At 41.5% G+C, this 19,650-nt stretch overlaps 1 protein-coding gene across 1 annotated transcript in view; it reads right to left on the bottom strand.

Annotated features, from left to right (window-relative positions):
• Nucleotides 1-7,342: 7,342 nt before the first annotated feature.
• igf1ra (insulin-like growth factor 1a receptor) overlaps nucleotides 7,343-19,650 on the bottom strand; it is a 68,296-nt gene continuing 55,988 nt past the window's right edge. Inside the window, exons 10-20 of the mRNA XM_080475195.1 lie at nucleotides 18,341-18,624; nucleotides 18,015-18,157; nucleotides 16,438-16,603; nucleotides 16,225-16,327; nucleotides 15,936-16,006; nucleotides 15,612-15,841; nucleotides 15,061-15,165; nucleotides 14,698-14,857; nucleotides 14,322-14,451; nucleotides 11,963-12,097; nucleotides 7,343-8,030 (exon numbers count right to left, since the gene is read on the bottom strand). Of these exons, the coding sequence (XP_080331321.1) occupies nucleotides 7,502-8,030; nucleotides 11,963-12,097; nucleotides 14,322-14,451; nucleotides 14,698-14,857; nucleotides 15,061-15,165; nucleotides 15,612-15,841; nucleotides 15,936-16,006; nucleotides 16,225-16,327; nucleotides 16,438-16,603; nucleotides 18,015-18,157; nucleotides 18,341-18,624 (2,056 nt within the window). The 3' untranslated portion in view covers nucleotides 7,343-7,501. The remainder of the gene's footprint in view (nucleotides 8,031-11,962; nucleotides 12,098-14,321; nucleotides 14,452-14,697; nucleotides 14,858-15,060; nucleotides 15,166-15,611; nucleotides 15,842-15,935; nucleotides 16,007-16,224; nucleotides 16,328-16,437; nucleotides 16,604-18,014; nucleotides 18,158-18,340; nucleotides 18,625-19,650) is intronic.

The following is a 19,650-nucleotide window of genomic DNA, read 5'->3' as shown; positions in this document are numbered from 1 at the left end:
TGGTATACTTCAATTCCAGGGTTTGGACCATTCAGAGAGTTCTTGGTGAACCCCAGCTGGACAGTAGCCCAGGTAATGGCAGTGTTACTTTTTTTTTTTTTTTTTGCATTGCTTGAACATGATAAACTGTACAAATTGTTGTAGGGGTTGAAGTTAGTCGGGCTGGGAGAGAAGACTGATGTTTACATCAAAGAGCTCCCAGTAAATTATGTTAAATCCAAGCAAATTGTGGCCGAGCTGTGGCAAACTCTTCACCCAAAGGTAAGAATAAGGTCTTTATATCTGTATAAGCCACTATTTGAATGATACAGTGCATTTCTGTTGGATTCAGCACAGTAATTATTTTTTTAAGCTTAATCTCCAAAAGCTGGCTAAAGTGTTGGGCCCATTCTATAACAATACAATATAATAACAGTATGGCCTGACTATAAGAGATGCTTGAAAGTCTGCAATAGGCTTTGGAGGAGAGATGAAAATAAGGTACATGTAGATGGATCTGGACTTCAGTCATTGTAGGAAAGTAACTTTTAATGCCGTGATAATCAGTTGTTAAGGCATTTATATTGATGTACAGATGCAATAAAACGATTGTAAAGGAATAATGTAATTCAAACTGGGAAACCTCCCTATAGTGGAGATTTAATACACATAAACTAAAATAGCTCAAGACCCTTTTTTTTTCTTAGCTTGTTTTTAATGTTTCTTTAACCAGAGTTAATTATGAGTCGCAATTTTTAAATAATCTTCTTTACAGTCAGTATGACTTCTGCAATTCATGTAAGATATTCAATCCTATTACTTTATGGTATTGCAGTATTTTTCAAAAGGCCTTCAGAAATGCAGGTTTTTCTGTTTATGACCCCATAACAGTGATGTGTTTGTGTGCATGTTGTGCAGTTTGCCGTGCATCTGGGTGTAGCCAGAGGTTCCAGCATCGTCATGTTGGAGCAAAGAGGAAAGAACAGTGGCTACAGAGACAGAGACGTGTGTGGCTTCTGCCCTGAGAGTCACTGCTGCATTCAAGGTGGGCCGGAAAAGCTGGACTCAATCATTGACATGAGGAGGGTCTCCAAGCATTTCAGACAGCCTGGGATGGAAGTGATTTCTTCCAGAGATGCCGGCAGGTAGGTTTCTTTTTCTGTTCACAGATGTTTGACAATATGAGCTATCCCCCCCCCTCTCTCTTTTCCAGATACCTGTGTGACTTTACGTATTACTGCTCACTGTACCAGGGGAGAGCAGCTCTTGTTCACGTACCATCATCTGGCAGCCTGGCCTCCCCTGAGAGACTAGTTCCACTTCTGCAGGCCCTCATACAGAGCATGCTCCATCAGCTGGAGAACCCTTCAAAAATTGCTTGAAGAGCTGCGGACAGAGGGAGGTAGAGGCTTACTGTTGTCCGCACATTTCACGCCACATCGAGCACCGAATCACTTGAAGTGATGTGAACGGACAAAAAATAAAAAAAAAGACCCAAAAACAATACTTCTCATTCGTTTATTTATTGAAAATTTCAGAAAAAAAAACTAAAGAAAAATACAAGAATTTCTCCAAAACACATTTTGGAGACAGCATGTCAAAAATACACCGTCTCAACTATAGTTGTGAAAAAACTTTGAGGCCTCAGATACAGAGCTTAAAAGAAGACAGTCTAGTGATTTATTAATTTTTTTTGTATTTTTCGGGATTATTTCTTTCCTCAACCATCAAGTAAACACTCAGATTTTGTGAAAGCGATAAAACAATAACAGTTGACCAAGGCCCCCTCAAGAAGGTAAAGGAATGCAAACCATAAACACAGAGGCATGATAATGATTGACCTCAAACTTATTGCAGTTTGAATGCACTGGTGCGTCCCCCGTGAGCCTGACGTCTGCATGAAGAAACATTCTGAAGAGGTCAAAGGATGAAGATGACTACAACCGGATGATTTTCAGTGGGCTGCTGTGTATTTAAGCAGGACGTCTCAAGTGAAGCAAAAAAAAAAATCAGCCGTTGTACATTCTTGTTCCTTGCTAGTCATGTTGCTGTTGCTGTGACTACCCGTAAATCTATGCAACATGCCTGTCCTACGCAGTGTGTCCGCACGTTTGCTGTGAATGCTGTAGCTTCGACGGGTTTGGGAGTTTCTAATAGTAAGCTAAAGTTATTACAACAGTTATTCACCTGACCACATGTCTACTAGTCAAATATTTTAATGATACATCCAAACTGGATAGACAGAAATGCACAGATATGTGAAGTCAAGCTGTTTGCTTGTCAGTGGTGATTTCTATGTCAGTGATTCAGCAGCACTCCAACTGCTCCTCTACCGAAACACGATTCACCGTTCGATTGGTATTTAAAACCCTAAATCCTGCTCCGATATAGCACCGATTTTCACGTCAGAAATTTCCTCACATTCGTATTATTATTATTATTGCCTTTTGAATGACATTTTAACCCGACCACAGAGACGTCACACTTCACGTAGTCACTGTGAGTTCCAGGCAGAGCCGAGGCTCGATGAGGATATCGGAGATGTAGAAGCTACTTTTGCCACCTTGTGTGTGTGTGTGTGGAACATGTTTAGTGACAATACGTCTAAACAGAATGTATATCATTAGAAGTAAATCGTTTTGTTTTTGTCTACCCCGTTAACATAGAAAGTACACAAATTGTGATACTTATGGCCTTCAGTTAAAAAAAAGGGGGGAAATAAATCACGAGAGTTGATAAATTATTCTGATATTTTGAGATAATGCAGTTTTGATTTATATCAGTTTTGAATAGAAATGATAAAGGATAAAAACTTAAAAGATTTGAAATAATTCTGTTTTTGTGAAATAAATCCAAAACATACAAAAGAGGTTTATTGTTTGAAGTAAATTACTTGTAAAATAAATGTTTCTGCTGTCCTCTAATTTTCATTTTAGCAAATCTTTTTAAGATCCGGTCATCTTGCTGAGCCAGCATTCAAGACTTCACGCTGGATGTTATTAGAGCTGGGAAGTTGTGGCATTCAGCAAAAAAAATAAAAAAACTCACACAGGAGAAATAATGACAATCTTTAAATCACAACGATACAAATGAACAAAACCAATGATATTGATGATAGTTTTTTTCCTGCTGCCTTGACTTCACCACTGATGTTTGTCCTTTCAGGAGCTGCTGTGTTCTCCATGACCGCCTTGTGTGGAACGTACAGAAATATCCGAGATTCTAAGTACTGATCCAATATAGTTTTTGAAACAGTGAATGTCATCTGTCGGTACGGAATAAACGTGACGTGTACAATGTGATGCTGCAGGTAAACGGCTTCCCACTCCTGGTGTTGTGGAGGTGAACGTTTCCCTTTTAAAATATTTCTCGCATAATGTTTTTTTTCGACATTTATACAATTACATTCGCACAGAAAATTTTTAAGATTACATTAGGCGTAACGCGAGTGGAGGTGTTTTATTGTGTTTTTTTTAATGTGTAGTCCCAGCTGTCGTTCTGACTAAAAACCGTATTACAAGGCTTAAAAGACTGCCACCATTTCGTAATATTACAGTTTAAGTTTACACATTTACAGAATGTTCCTCATATAAGTATCCCGCTGCGTAGATAAACTGCATTGGACACTGCTATCAATGGTATGCAACACATTGTCTCGTTTCTTTGTAATCTATGATATATAAACTCATTTTTTTTCCCCCAGAAGAGCTTGGGTCTTATATGAATATGCTGGATTCATTCTACAACACTTTTTCTTGTGTGATGGCCCACTCTGCTTTGTGGGGTTTATCTAGATCCCTGTGGGTTTGGTTGTTCTGGGTGACGTTACCGATGAGAAAGGGAGAGATGTATTTGTTTTCCATGCATGCATTTAAAAAGAGTGAGGTAGATAAATGCTCGTTGGGCAAAACAAATTAATAAATAAAATAAAACAGGTTTAAGTTCCCCAGTCATGACACCAAAGAAAATGAATACAAAAAAATCCAACTTTATACTGAATCAAATGGGGCATTTATACAGTGATTTAAACTGATATCACAAAAGGAAAAATAAAAAAAATAAATAAATAACACTCCTACAGAAAAGAAAGAAAAAAAAAAAAAAGGAGGAAAAAAAATCACTAGGCAACATGAGGACAAATCCTTCAAAAACACTTTCACTAATCAGCCATTTTAAGACCTTTTCCATTCATAACAATGAAATCTGTTCCCTTCACTGGACTTTAACCCATCCTTTATTTGGTTTTTCAGAAGCAATGATTATGAAGACGAACAATAAGTTTGAAGGGCGTGTACTCGGTCGGAGGAAGGGATGTTAACAGAAGTGGTGTTGTGTTGTGCTTTAACGATTTGGGGGAAGCCCCACCCCTCCACCCCCCCACCCCCCACCCCCCACCCCTCCCAAACACATTTTTTAAAAGATGGCTGGCATAATTAAGGCAAACGAGACAACCCAAATTGGCCCTATTTACTCGAGAAGAGGAAGGAAATGGATGGGTTAAATTGCCAGATCTGGTGTAAAGTAGATATCTTGTGGGGGGCAAATGGAAACAGAGAGAGAGAGAGAGAGAGAGAGAGAGAGAGAGAGAGAGAGAGAGAGAGAGAGAGAGAGAGAAAGAGAGAGAGAGAGAGAGAGAGGGCACTATGAGATTCAACACAACCTGATACAGACTGGAGAAAGGCGGGTTGAAGAGTAAAGTGAGACAAGTACAGGATGATTATGAGAATGTGTGGAGAAAGCAAAGCCTTTACTTTTGACCTGAGATTGAGTCGCACCTAGAGGGCAACACTAGGCGCAGTGCGAGACAACAAGTACAAAAAGGGTGCAGAAAGTACACGCTCACACAGAGAGCTAAGGTGTCCATTCCAAATAATAATAATAATAATAATAATAATAATAATAATAATAAAGACATCCACAAAACATACAGAAAGTAACATTTCATAAAAACAAAAGGCAATGAAAAAAAAGTAGTGTTACAGATACAGAATACCTCTTAGAGAAATTTTTTGTTTTATTTTTATTTTATTTTATTTTTTAAAACAAAGTTGGAGGACTTTTAGAAATGGACTAGTGGAGACCATAACATACCAAACCTGAAACCTGAAGGATATGTGTGTGTGTGTGTGTGTGTGTGTGTGTGTGTGTGTGTGTGTGTGTGTGTGTGTGTGTGTGTGTGTGTGTGTGTGTGTGTGTGTGTGTGTGTGTGTGTGTGTGTGTGTGTGTGTGTGTGTGTGTTTGAAATCTAAAAGAGAAAAAAAAGAATAAAATAGCAGCTTTGTTCTGTACAGACATAGAGGCAAACATTGTAACCGTTAGAAAGGTTTAAAAAAGTGACAAAACCAATGATGTGTATAAAAACGATCAAACAGTCAAAAAATACAACTGTAAGACCTTTATATGTGTTCAAAGTAGCGAGAAACAAATGCCTATTCTAAAAGAGACCTCCTGTGAACGGAGCGCTGTCCTCCAGCTACTGAAATCTGATCCAACAGCTTCTGGTTTTTATGTCTCAGGTTTGCCGCGGCGTTTATTTGGTGCTATTTAATTTAAACAGCAGTATCAGCGAACAGTGTTCGCCTTCCACATGAAAACAAACAAATTTACAAAGAAAAGGTGTGGGGGGGGGGGGGGGGGGGGGGTTGAGTAAATCAAAGTGGAGGAAGTCATACAGGTGTAACTGTGACGTTCAGCGTATTGCAGTGTGAGATTTCTGACGCTTTGATGTTTTTAAATGTTTCTTCTTTTTTTTTTTTTTTTAAACTAAAGTAAAGACAGACTGAGGCTGTGATTCAGAGCTCGCAGAGTAAAGTCAAACTTCATCCTACAGATGTTTGAAGGATGAAAGTGATGAAGGGAAAGTAAATTTACATGGGGGGGGGTTTGTTAAATTATGATTAGCCGAGAAACAACATAACTTAAAACACAGGTCTGAACTGATTTTCATTTTCATTCTCAATTAATGTAGTCGTGTGACAAAATCAATACAATTTTGAATGTCTTGAATAGAATGTTCATTCTCGACATCAGGGGTTTTCAAAGTGTGGGAGGATCATCTCCCCCCCGCTTCAACCGCATTGCACCCCCCAACTCTAACGCTGCACGTGCTTTGTCTCAATCACACAAGTAGTCATTTTTGGTTAAATGTTCCCAGTGATTTTATCGTAATAATAAAAAAAAATTTTAATAACATTTTTTTTACTACTTTTCATTTCTTTCTTGTATCATGATTTCTTCTCAAAATTAAAAAAAAACAACAACAAACAAACTGAGAAAAGACTTTCGCCTGACCCTCCAGATCATTCCTGTTGCTACGCCCCCTCTGAAGGAGACACACCCCACATTTTGAAAACCACTGTTGTAAAGTTTTAGCCAGTTAAATGATTATCAGATTTAAAAAAAATATATATTTATAAATAATCTTTCAATGCAATTGCAATGACCGCCCACTCAGGTTTATCTTCATGGATTTTAGTTACATGCCGCCTGTCATTCCTTTGTGTTTGTTGACAATCCCAATGACTACGGAAATCGGGGCTTTGGGACTTTAAAAGAGATTTATTGTGTTCCCAAACAATTGTCTGATCAGGCTAGTGGTTTCACATGGATCATTTTCAATAATTAAAAAAAACAAAAAACAAACTGATAATAGCTGTGTTCCATCCTGCACCCCCCCAGACAGACAGCTTTTTGAGGAACATTTAAGGAACAACCAGACTGTTGTGGTAAGATTGTCCAGACAGACTTTAACTCTGAATCACAGCTTTTAACATGAAGGGACACCGGTGTGAAACTGAAGAGGAACGCTTGATTTGGCAATAGTTTGACGGATACAAAATAGGCCCTCCCACCACTTTTGACCAACACTCGACGGGATCTCATACAAAATATCGATAGCAAAATGAAACAATGATCTTAGTCCAAACTTACTAATAGAGGCATCGTCACACCACTTGAGCCATTCAGCTCAAAGGAACAAAGTCATTTTCTTGGAAAGTCATGTCAGAAATGGAGCGATACCATACCGTGGAGAGAATGGTGTGTTTCGTATAAATATACACTAAAATATCCATCGCATCCTCTCTGAAATCATCAGGAAAAAGTGCTCTTCTGTTGGTTTTGCTGGCAGATATGCTAAAAAAAACAAAAAAAAACAAACAAACATAATTTTCTTGAAGTTCATGAGAAAAATCTGTAAGTCAGGATACATGCCTGCATTGTTTTCCTTCTTGTCGGATTTTTTATGCAACAAAAACGGAAATCCAGGCTGTGCAGGATGGAGTTCCCCAGTGTTGAGTCTGAGCCACAAAACTCCAAATGCTTTAGCTTGTCTCTGCCTTTTTTTTTTTCTTCTCTTTTTTTTGGGGGGGGGAGTTTGTGTTTGACGTTAAAGGAGTGGAGACCCCATCTACTGCCACACAGTAGAAGAAAGTATTTCTTACCTCCACCCATCCCTCGGTAAGGGAGAGAGGAGAGGTTGGAGTTACCCTGTATGAGAGGAGAAGGAGGAGCTGGTCTGATATCAGCAGGCCGATGACTGGGGCAGTGGTAGCGCCCGTTCGTTCTTTCTGCCCCCGTTCATGTGTGCATAGGGTTGTATGTCGTCAAAGTTTGGCCGCAGTACCACCACGGGCCCATTGGCCGAAACGTGTCCTGAGTGCTTGTCCAAGGCTTGCCCTGGAGACGCCAAGGCGGAGGCCACTGGGCCCGGGGGGGAGGGGGAGACAGGTCCCAGTAGTGGCGTACTCGGGCCTTGCATGGGGGATAACTGCTGGGCATTGGGAGGCGGCGTGGCGCCCGTGCACCCAGACGAGGAAACAACAACAGCGGCACACGGCTGCCGCGTGGATGCAGGATCCAGTGGAATGTTCTCCATTTTCTCCACCTCCATGTCCAGCTCCTCAGTGTCCGGGGGCTTGTTCTCCTCACTGTAGAAGAAGCTCATTTCCCTGAAGGGAGGGTCCAGTTCGTCTTTGATGCTGCTGATGATCTCCAGGAAGGCAGGACGCATCTTAGGGTTGTACTGCCAGCACATCCTCATCAGCTCAAACCTGGATGTGACACACAGAAGATAAAAGTCTCAGACTGTTCATTTAAGATGGGTTTTCAGCACAGTGCTTGCATAAAGCACACATTAGGATGATGTATGTACGCATTTAACAATTATTCATTTTATAAGACGGTGTCAAGACTTAGTAAAGTCTCATATTAAACTGATATGGACTGAACAGTGGCTTTTGGGGCCTCTATCACACAATGTGATGAACAAGGAGGAGAAAACCAGTATAGATAGTAAAAAAGAGCTTGTTTGACACTGTAACGCAATAAATTGTACCAGTCTTGTAACCCTATGTACAATTTGGCTTCTCATAACCATAAGTTCTACACCATTTAGAATTTTCCCACAACGCGAACATCCAATCACAGACAAGTTTTATCAGCCTGTCACAGACGCTGTTCAGTCATATTGAAGAACTGCCAAATAATGGAAATTCTCGTCAGGAAAAAATAAAAAGTCCCATAAAAATACCCTCAATGCACATTTTCAGAGGCATAGAATCTGAATAAATCCTATTAATCTAGTAAAAAAAAAAGAAATAAAAAACATATCCAAGGAAAGAGTTTCTTGCTTCTCACCAGCAGGTGGCAGTAGATACTAATGTTTAAACTTGGTTGACTATTGCTCAAGACTAAAAGACAGCAATACACGTGGTGTAATAATGCTGCAAAGACAACTACCATGTAAAATGTAACATTCACCTTTACCCGTTTTGAATTTCTATTGCACATGTTGTGGAGTATCTCTGTATCTGGATGACAATGGGACATGATCACTCTGTCCTTTTCCCTTTATGATGTAACTTCACGCAGGTTTATTGACAGGTTCAAACAAAAACCAAACACATGTAGATCTAATTTAAGATTCGAAAAATGTGTGGATATTCATAAATCATTTTATTTCTCTAAGACCAAAACCAATTTCAATGGCAGTTCAATCAAATTCTAATAGGTAAAAACACACAGAGCGATCAGATCAGTGTAGTCAGCAGGGCAGTAAATTATATTTAAGGCTACTGTGCCAGGCCAGTGACCGAGCTTTGGGAATGTCAAAACAACATCATAAAAAGGGAGAATTATTACAGTTTTGTGTGGCGCAGCACCACATGCCACAACTTCAATTATACACAAACAAGCTAAGAATACTCTCCAAGGCTCCCTGACATAAACACCTCAGCCATCCCTGCTCTGTTCTTGCCGTTCCTTCTTTTATTTTTTGTCTTTCCCAGCGCTCTCTTTGCCGCCTTATAACAAGTTTTGCAGCTGACTGCCAGCTCCTTTTCCGCACAGAGGAATTACGAGTAAGCACGTGCTTCGTCTCATAGTCTGAAGCAGTGGAGGAGAGGAGGGGGAGCGTTCTGACTTGTTTGTCAGAGGTGCAGCAGGAAGTGTTTCAAAGCTGACGTTCAGATGTCCAAACCCAGGCAGCAGGGACCTCCCATGAAAAGACGTGTAATGCTTGGAGCCGAGCCGACGTACCCGAGTAACCTGTCCGCAAAGTTCAGCCCCCTAAAAACGCTACCCCCGCCATCTGTTGCTGAGCATGGGGCTTGTTGATGCACATTTAGAGAACAAGCACCGCAGTAAATCCTGACTTCTTGTCAACGTTTTGCCAGTCATAGCAGACATGACACTTGTTATTTCCGCTACGCTTAATTAACTTACATTTAGCCTGTCAGTTTAGTGTGTGTGTGTCTGCTCACAGTGGCTCATGAGCGGTGTTGTGTATGGGTTGAGTAAGAGCCACAACACGACTGATGTCCCTTGTTCTTCAATTTTGTTTTTTTCTTTGTGCCTCAATTTTCTCAAGATTTTGTCTTTATGTACCTATTTCCACACTTTCGCTTTAGCACAGTTGTTTTCAAGGTGTAGGGTGAGCTCGTCTCCGCCCTGGGGAGTACCTCATCGTAAGTGTAATAGGGAGGAATTCAAATGGTAATTCTTTTTTTTGCATAAAACCATAGAATTTCCTGACAATCACAGTCTCTTTATAAAGCCTTGGCAGATTTGGCTAACAGAAGATTTACAGTTTTTATTGCCTATAAATTCCAAAAATATAATTTAAAAAATATAAGGAATTCCAGCATCAAGTGAAATGATTACTTGGCGTGACCAAGCATGTACAGCCTGAGAGTTAGACAGCCAAAGGTGACTCATCCTATCACACTTTGTTACAGAACAGGACGTTTTATTGTTGCCAAAATGCAGTATGAATACAGTTTGACGTAGTGAGCGGCAACTATCGGTGGATGAAGACAGCGCCTGAGATGCCAGCCATAGTTGTGTGTGTTCCTTTAAACTTCTGCTCATTCGAACTTCATCGATAGATATTTTTATCTACCCTCCTGTGCGATATAATGCCACTCTCTAATGTGGCCAGCTGCACTGTTTTGGTGGCCGCTAATTTGAGCTGGAGTCAAATTCTAATACATGGCTACACACTTGGTCAAGAAGCAGATCTTGAATCTTTGGGATAAGTAAATGGTGAGTGTTACCTGCGTCTGTGAATATTTGTGTTAAAATTGTGTTTATACAAGAGAGTAGGCCCATAGCCAAGATTTAACTGATGAGATGAGCCAAAAAAGCTTTGCAAAATCAAAAACAGACACAATTTGAGTGTGGAACAGTCAACAACAACAGAAACTATGGTAAAGACTTCATAATCTACAGCAAAATCGCTTCAAACAAAACAACACAAACTTGAACACATGCGATGTCCACGATGCGGTGAAGCCTTGACGTATAATAGCGCAGTAAGTGATACTGCACATTCCGCAGGAAATCACAATGTTTAACATGATTAGAGACTGCATTTTATTTTCAACAAACCCTGCGAGGAAGAATGCACTTTTGTCTGTCGGAAACTGGAGACAGAAACATGGGAAATCCAATCAATGACCCACAGCTACCTGAGAAAGACAGTACAAGGAGGAAGCATTCAAAGCGCTCCAAATATGACTCATCCCACTGTGCACTATCCTGCCCACTTCCACTTTTTGTATCCTTCCATTCAGTCTTTGTATGAATGTCTGGCTTCACTACACTTCGGCACTCGTCTGGAAATCTCCATTAAGTCTCTGCAGCAGGGGCGACCATCGGCAGTGGCCTGACTCCCTTGTGTGCCGCTTACAGACCGGGAGGCTGAAACCCCCTCCCTCCTCCACCATCATCCCCACCACCACCACCACCACCACCACCTCTGTAACACAATCCACACACTCCTGTAATCAGGACAAAACAGTCAGGCTGCCATAGAAACCAGAGGTTTGTGTCTGCACAACACTCCTCTCTCTCTCTCCTCTTTTTTTTTTTTTTTGTACTTGCACTCTCTAAGGTGAGGTCAGCCATGGAGAGTGGGATTGGAGAGTGCAAAATGCCTTCTTGTTGAGGTCAGAGGGAGAGAGCAGAATTGCATATATGCAGCACGCATGTTGACGCGACAGCTGTTCTGTTTTCTTTAACGGCCTGGTTGACTCATCAAAGGATTGTAAATAAATAGATAAATTATTCCTGTCGCTCTCGTTCTTTTGGCTGATGGACAGACACCGTCTCCATAGCTGGAATGAGTTGCATCTTTCACACGCTCGCCGTGGCATCCCTTCTATGGGCTCAGGCTGACGGGTGAGGAGGCTTCTCACCGCCAGCTGACCACCGAGGCCATGTCGTCAACGCACCACATTTAACCTGTGACATTAATGTCAGCCCGCGTTTTGGCTCCGAATCAACATCAACACACATGATAGCCTACACATTCTGAACCCCAACCTAAAATAGACGTTCAAAATATTAATGGGGAAGAAGACATGCCGGGCGGAGGCAGTCAAGGATAAAACAATGCATCCTTTGGGGCTCTTGCAAAAGAAACACGAAGGACTTCAATGTGCAGTGTTACAAAATTGTTGACAACTGATAGAAAACAACTCACAGCATGTCAGGGCAGTTGTCAGGTTTGTCCAAGAGTCCTCCCTCCATGACGAAGCGCAGCACTTGTTCGTTGGACATGCCCTGATAAGGCTGCTCCGCTAAGGTGGCGATCTCCCAAAGAACGACTCCGAATGACCTGCAACAAGAGATGAGAACACACATTCGTGTAATGTGTTTTTGTCTCTTATCCAAGCTTCTGTCAGTGCTGTTTACATTTGATAGGACGCAAGACAAAGTTTAATCCCTCAGTAAGTCATATCTCGAAGAACATTTCACTACGTCCGATTAAATGTCGCATCTATAAATCTTCATGACAAAGTGGGCAAATTGATTTGCAATCAATTACTTCATACAATATGGTATGCAAGTTGGCTCTGGTGTGATCCTCGTGAACAAAAACGCCCTGAGCCAGTCCTCTGTTTGACCCCTGGCTGGCTGGAGCTTCACAAAAATTACTTTTTTTTTATAGTTTAATCCAGAGGCATATTTTATCCCATTTCATGCTGTCTGTCTTTGTCCTAATCTCCTGCTGAACTGCAAAGTGTTGAAGGGCTAATTGTTTACCACGACAAGTCATTCAAAACCAGTGAACAAAAAAAACAAAACACAAAAGAAAAAAGAAAATCACTTTTAACCACAAAACACTCTCTTCTTTTTAGAGTTTACACACCCAATCAATAAGAAATGTGCTTCGTTTAATATGGTGAAATCAGAGTGTATATGTTCCTTTAAATGTCCAAAATGCCACTGAGATTTTGATTGAATTGCTCAAAATGTGTCTGATGTGTAATATTGTCATTTCTATATTAAGTATTGACAATTAAAAATGTATTCAAATCAACACACAATCTAATCAGCGGGAGACTTGAACAGAAGATAAAGGAGGACAGTGTGACATCAAGTTTAACCCCCCCAAAAAAGTAAATCTATGTCATGAAAATATTTAAATTTGATTTAGTTCAATGTAACACTTATTTCTATCCCGGGCTCTGGGTTTTCTGTGTAACATTTGCTTTTTGATTTTCTCTGGGAACTCTGGCTTTCACCCACAATCAAACAAAAGACTTGAGTCAGATTATTTGTTCACACAAAATACGATACCCAGGAATGTGTGTATCTCTCTGATTGTGTGACTCTATTTGCCCTGTGACGGACTGGCTCCCTCTCCAGGGTACACTGTTTCTTGTCTTACTACTAATGACTCCTTTTGTGATCTATGCATAATATCCTGCTCAGATATTCATTTTGAATATATGAGCTGGGAAAAGCCCTGACGTTTTAGCCCTCCACCTCACCACCCACCAAGAAGAGACTTCATCCTTCGACCTGAAGTCGGCTCCAGTGAGCAAATCACGTTGATTTCATAACTTTTGAACCAGTTTCGGTATGAAATCTTCCCAGCAGAAATCTCCTCAGGCCACGCTGTACTGACATCATCTTGAGGCAATTCAGGAAACTTTTTCACCAAACTAACAGGCCACAGTTAGTTATTTGTTTACTTTGTCACATGTCCACGCGACAGACAGACACACACACACACACACACACACACACACACACACACACACACACACACACACACACACACACACACACACACACACACACACACACACACACACACACACACACACACACACACACAGAACCAACATTGCATATAAGTGAGCGCAGTGGTCTTCTGTTTAGTGCATCCACAAAGTCACCTCCTCATTTAGGCTGGAATGGGTTTGTCCAACATCAAACTTCTGTGCAACATCAAAGAGGGAGATATAGTACACAGAATGTGGAGGTGGGTTTGTGCTGGCACTGCAACCTCTAATTTAAGAACATCTGGAGCAGTTTAAGCCCACTCGTAGAGACTGACCCGTGGGACAATTTGAGTAAGGAAACAAAAACATGCAGGGAGCTAGTAAACACGTGTTCTTTCCCAAGTAGTAAAAAAATGTGTCTGAGAATCCTTGAATCCTTTACTTTAAAAAAAAACAAAAAGAAGAAAAAAAAAGAAGAAGAAGAAAATATTCCTGGCCTTTACTATTCTGTTGTTGCGTACGGAATTTCCAAAGAGGCCGCCAGAAAGCAAAGATTTCGCCGGTTCAGGAAATACTAGCTGTCGTGGCAGGACATGCATGTTCAGACAGTTAAGTAAAAAGAAAAAAAAAATGTTTGGGTGTAAAATCATCGGTACATTTTTACAGTTTTGACCCTACAGCATGAACTGTTTCAGAATACTAACACGCACAAAAACACAAAAATATGCATGCGGTTTCTGAAACATTCAGCAAGCCCCCTGGATCAGAGCAGGTCCACACATGTATAATGGCAGTTTTTTTCCACGTGAGAGTCATGTGTTCTCATACCAAACATCAGACATTGTAGTGAACACGCCGTCTTTGAGTGACTCGGGAGACATCCAGCGGACGGGCAGCAGGCCTTTCCCTCCTTTTCGGTAGTAATCCGTCTCATAAATATCTCTGGTCATGCCAAAATCTGAAGACAGAAATGAGAAGAGAGGTTAGGGAAACCACTATAAATCACTCACTGTGTGTGGGAGAGGATGCTCCAGAGAGCTCATCGCTCCCCCTCACCTCCTTCCCCCCCTCTGTCCATCTACATTAAGACTCCACTGCCTCAGGCACTCACTGAAATCCAAACACTTATTCTCAAGGCCGGCAGAGCGAGTTCAGCATTGAGCAACCTTGAGGAGGCTGAAGGCATGTTATTAACTTGACTTACCTCCAATCTTAACAGTGAAGTCCTCTGCCACCATGCAGTTCCTGGCGGCCAGATCTCGATGGACAAATTTGTTGGCATTTAGGTACGCCATGCCATCGGCGATCTCCCCGGCCATCTGAATCATCTTTTTGAGAGGGGGTAGGACCTGGGTGGTGGAGTTCTGCAGCACAAAAGACGGAAGGAGCTTTAAAACTATTTTCAGTCAGGAATAAAGCAACGTGGATGCTGTGTAAATGTAGGATGGACTCTGGGAATTTATGTAAAAACAAACAACAACAAAAATGTCACATCCCCTGCTTTTCTGTATGTAGCACAGGCATGAAAGGTGTCTGTGTGTGTCTGTGTTTGAGGAAAGCTGCTTACTTCTTTGCGCATGGAGCGCAGGTGGCTCTTGAGATCTCCGCGGGTCATCAGCTCCATAATCACCAAGGTTGGCTGCCCCTGAGAGACCACGCCCAGGAGGCGCACCTGCATTCATCACAACAGAGCACGGGTCAGCTGGGATAAGGCAAAAGCTGCATCCCAAATCCACAACACACAATACACTGAAGAAAGTAGTTCACACACAGGAAGAGAAGAGACACTTACAATTGAAGTGTAAAAAGTGAAAAAAACTGAGTTCATTTCCCATCTTATGTCTGCATTTGAAGAAATCTTTTCTCTTTAAGCCTTTTAAATGGTTCAAGCTGAATGTAAGAATGGAGCGTTTGGATTTTTACACTAAAAAGTTTGTAACAGCAGAGAGGAAATCTATAACACGTGTACGTAATGTAGGTAATGACGCTGTGATCACTCTGATGAGAGAATACACACAGTCTTCCTCAGGCTGTAGCTACTCGAGTGAAGCCAGGACCAGAGTTCTCAACACACATGACCTGCTGACAGGAAAACCTTCAAATGACGTCGCATCTTACCACATGGTGACAATTGAACTCCTTCATGACAGAAGCTTCGTTCAGAAACTCGATCCTCTCCCTCATGCTGGCCGACTCGTTGACCGTCTTAATGGCCACTCTGGTCTCAGGGTCGTCTTTGACCACTCCCTTCGCGAGGCCTTCGTACACCATACCGAAGGAGCCCTGGCCCAGCTCTTTGTGCATGGTGATCTTCTCTCTGGCCACTTCCCACTCATCCGGGACGTACACTGACACAGCAAGCAGACGAGGCAGGTCAACAACGCATGAGCACACTATAAAATGTAAACGATAGAAAATCAAGAGGATATCGGATATACTTACTCTCAGCAGCACTTATGTACTCCGGATTGACAGATGCATAAAGGACTCCATTCCCCAGCCTGTCGTTATTCCTGTTAACACAAACTCAGCTCAGTTAGACGGCAGGCGGCTCTGACTGTGGAAGAGATATGCAATCCTCAATAGGAGGGGGTAATGTAAAGGAAAGCAACGCCTATTGACTGTAATTAAGATCTTACTGGTCATTAAACTTTGATAGCGTGGGCAAAGAAATGGAGAATAGACCAACTTAGCCTGGCAACGTGGAAACTGCGTTCACAGGAACACTTGCCTTTTCTTGTTGACAAAGAAGAGGATGGTGGTCAGGCTGGCGATTAAAAGTGTCACCAAAATGGGGATTATGATGACCAAGTAGAAGGTGATTTTATCTTCTCCTGTCCAGAAAACAGAAGAAAAACAATGAACAGCACTGACCAAAGGGTGTCACACAGTGGCAGTCAAACTTCCAATCACAGATTTAACGTAAGCAGACGTGTTGCATTACGTGTAGGTGGAGGCACGTAGAAAGACACGCTCTCCGTCCAGGAGCCGTTCCCTGCTAGAGAGGTGGCGCGCACACGGGCAGAGTAGTTTCCCGGGCTCAGGTTGGTCAGTCGGGCTCCTTTGTACTCGCGATAGTGCTGTCGTGACACGCAGCCTTGTTTCTCCGGCTGGAGGAAAACACCAGATGGTTATTGCTCGAAGGCAGCACAAGGTCGAGGTCAGACACAGAGTGTAAGGCTGAATATTGTCTGTTCTTTCTTGTGTTTGTTTTTCTTGTTTTTAATTTTTAACCAGTGTTGGACAAAAGAAGTTACTTATCACCAGAAAGAAATATCCTCGTCCAGGGAAGATGTTTTTCTATAATGTTTTCATCCAGCCAAATGTGTATTGTGATTTCACATACTGGAGCTCCACAGTAGAGTAAATAGCTAAAGTGGTAATTTTTTACACTCATCTATCTCAATAATCCTTTCTATTATTGTCCAAACTTAATTATACCTTGTTAAATTTATTTTTCTGTGAACATAATTTCTTACATCCTGATAACTTTAAAGCTAATCTACTATTCATAGAAACATTATGTACCAATGTACAAAAATATGTCCATCTGTCCTTCTGAAGTCAAAACACTGCATCAAATCAAATATAACACACTCATTTAACAGGAATGCTTATAGTGAGTTATGCAAACATACTTCCAGGAGAAAACAGACCAAAAATAGAAATATGCTCCGTTTTTGTGTTTTAAAAAGATTCTTATTATTCTTATTGCACAGACTCTTAAATTGAACTTTCAATTCACCTTAAATTGTATGTTTGGAACCAGTTTGAAAACTTCAAATAAAACATGTGGAGCTTTGATCTTTTGAGATCCAATAGGCCCAAAATGTGATCAAAATGAGAATCATGGCGACTTATTTCATGATAACAACTAACGTCATGTCTTTAAAGGTTTTTCTTCTTGCAGTTTTACTGCATGTTTAATTTGAAAAACATGTGGGCAACAACAAAAGCTTTATGCCAGATGCCCTTCCTGATGCAACCTGGATTAAGGGCCTTGCAGACACATACCCACGTGCGGCGGGATTCAAACCAGAGAATGTATGGTGACAAGCTCGCTTCGCTAACCTCTGGGCCTCTGCTGCCCAAACTGCATGTTTCTGAATAATTATAACATACTTGATATTCTTCACTTACACCACTATGGATCCACTATAATTTCAAGTTTGTAATACAGTAATTATAGAGTGATTACAATTATTACCTGGTTCAAATGTGGGGGGGGGAATAAAATCCTTTTCATATCACCTGTGAAACCAGTAATTCATAGATATTTGAATAGTGGGCTGTGGGCCACAAAGAATGTGGATAGGGTCCACCGGCTGCCCTGCCTGCTTCAGTGGTTTTACTTTTTCTGGGTGTTACAATTATTCATAAGAGACCCATTTCAATCAGACGAGACACAAGTTACTACAAGCAGTTGTAAAAGTGTCCCACAAGCACAGACGTTTATAGAGTATCATTGGTGTGTGAGTATACACATGCATGGCACCTCTATTTATACACAGCGTGGCTCACCTCAGTCTCAAGGCGGTATTTGATCTCGTACATCAGGATGAGCCCGTTGGGCATGACGGGCTCCGGCCAGTGCAGCACCACGCGGCCATGAACCTTGTCATGACTTTCGTAGCTCACCTTCCCGGGGATATCATCTGCTTTGACTGCGAACAAAACAAACATCCACGACATCAAAACAAGCATAGATAACTCAGAAAAATATGTGGCCACAGACCACACCAGATTTCTGTCCACAACCTTTTCGTGTGTGTGTGTGTGTGTGTGTGTGTGTGTGTGTGTGTGTGTGTGTGTGTGTGTGTGTGTGTGTGTGTGTGTGTGTTTCTCACCTGCAGGTTTGGTTCTGGAGAAGACAAAGGCTCCGGCGCTGCAGCGGCCCACCTCCTCGTTACAAGCATGGATGTCAATACGGTAGACAGTGAATGGTCGAAGGTTATGGATCTCCAGAACCTCTGCTGTGCTCTTGTCTTCTGAGAATGGGTACTCTTTAATAGGGGGGATACCATCTGTATTGTTGTCCCCTGGGCCCAGAGTGGTATTCCCCCGACCACCCTCGTAATACAGAGTGTTGTTTGCGATACCAAAGACATCTCGGCGGCGGCGGTCTTGAGGTCTGAAACACAGAAACACAACAGTTAAAAAGATCCTGAAAGAATGTTGACTAACACCATTAAAACAGGAGAATAGAAACGTGTGTTGAATTGATGTTACTGTAAAACATAGTTGTAATTAGATACTTTATCAACCAAGAGGACGACAGGAAAGCAAAAGCAACATGTTTCAATACTCTTATTGTTGTTCACAGTGCCAGAAGGCTCAGGGAATAAAAGCTTCTTTACAAATCTATGTTTGGACCAGCAATACTGCGTCTGTATTACTTTTGAAATCGTCTACGTTTGTCTACATATTTGTAGATTTTTCACTACCAAAACCTTTTTTCCCCCCCCAATGCTGAAACCTCTCCTGGGTCAATCAGTATATACGACGTGTGTTTTGTATTTGTGTCTGCATGCAGTGTGTTTCCAGATGCTGCACACTACTCCCAGAGGTGTTGTATTGAACAGTGAGGTCAGACGGATCATGACATAGATGACAGATGGAGAAACAGTAAAAAAAACAAAATACAACAAAATAAAAAAAAGTCTCTCGGGATTTGAGCATCTTTTTCTTAAATATTCAAACATTGAACAATGCTCAGCTGCCAAACACAGGGCACTGGGGTGAATGTACACTTCATAGAGTTGACGATACGCAGAAGAGTTGCCTGGAGCTGTACATCGTCACTAGAGAGGTTCAAACACGCGGTGACAGATGTGGCTATAGAACCAGTCGCATGAGAAACACCCCAGGGCTTTTTGTCTACCTGTGACACCCGCAGGATATTCAGCTCAGACGGACAGCAGAGAGAAAGGGCTCTGGGCTCTGAGTTGGAGAATAAAAAGACGTATTGACAGTTTCACAGAGCCTTTGCTGCTGTGATGAATGTTTTTAATCAATCAAGTCATAAAGGTTTATTTGTACGGCACCTTTCAGACAGGTAAATGTAATTCGAAGTGCTTCACAGCAGAATAGCAGTAAAAGCTGAACAAAGAAATGAAAGAGTTTACTCACACAGTCAAACATTTCATTCTTAAGTGTG

This window comes from Lipophrys pholis (genome assembly GCF_963383615.2).
Source record: "Lipophrys pholis genome assembly, chromosome: 11".
Classification (NCBI taxonomy): domain Eukaryota; kingdom Metazoa; phylum Chordata; class Actinopteri; order Blenniiformes; family Blenniidae; genus Lipophrys; species Lipophrys pholis.
The sequence above is the reverse complement of the archived record's forward strand: the minus strand, read 5'-3'. Positions and strand labels throughout refer to the sequence as shown.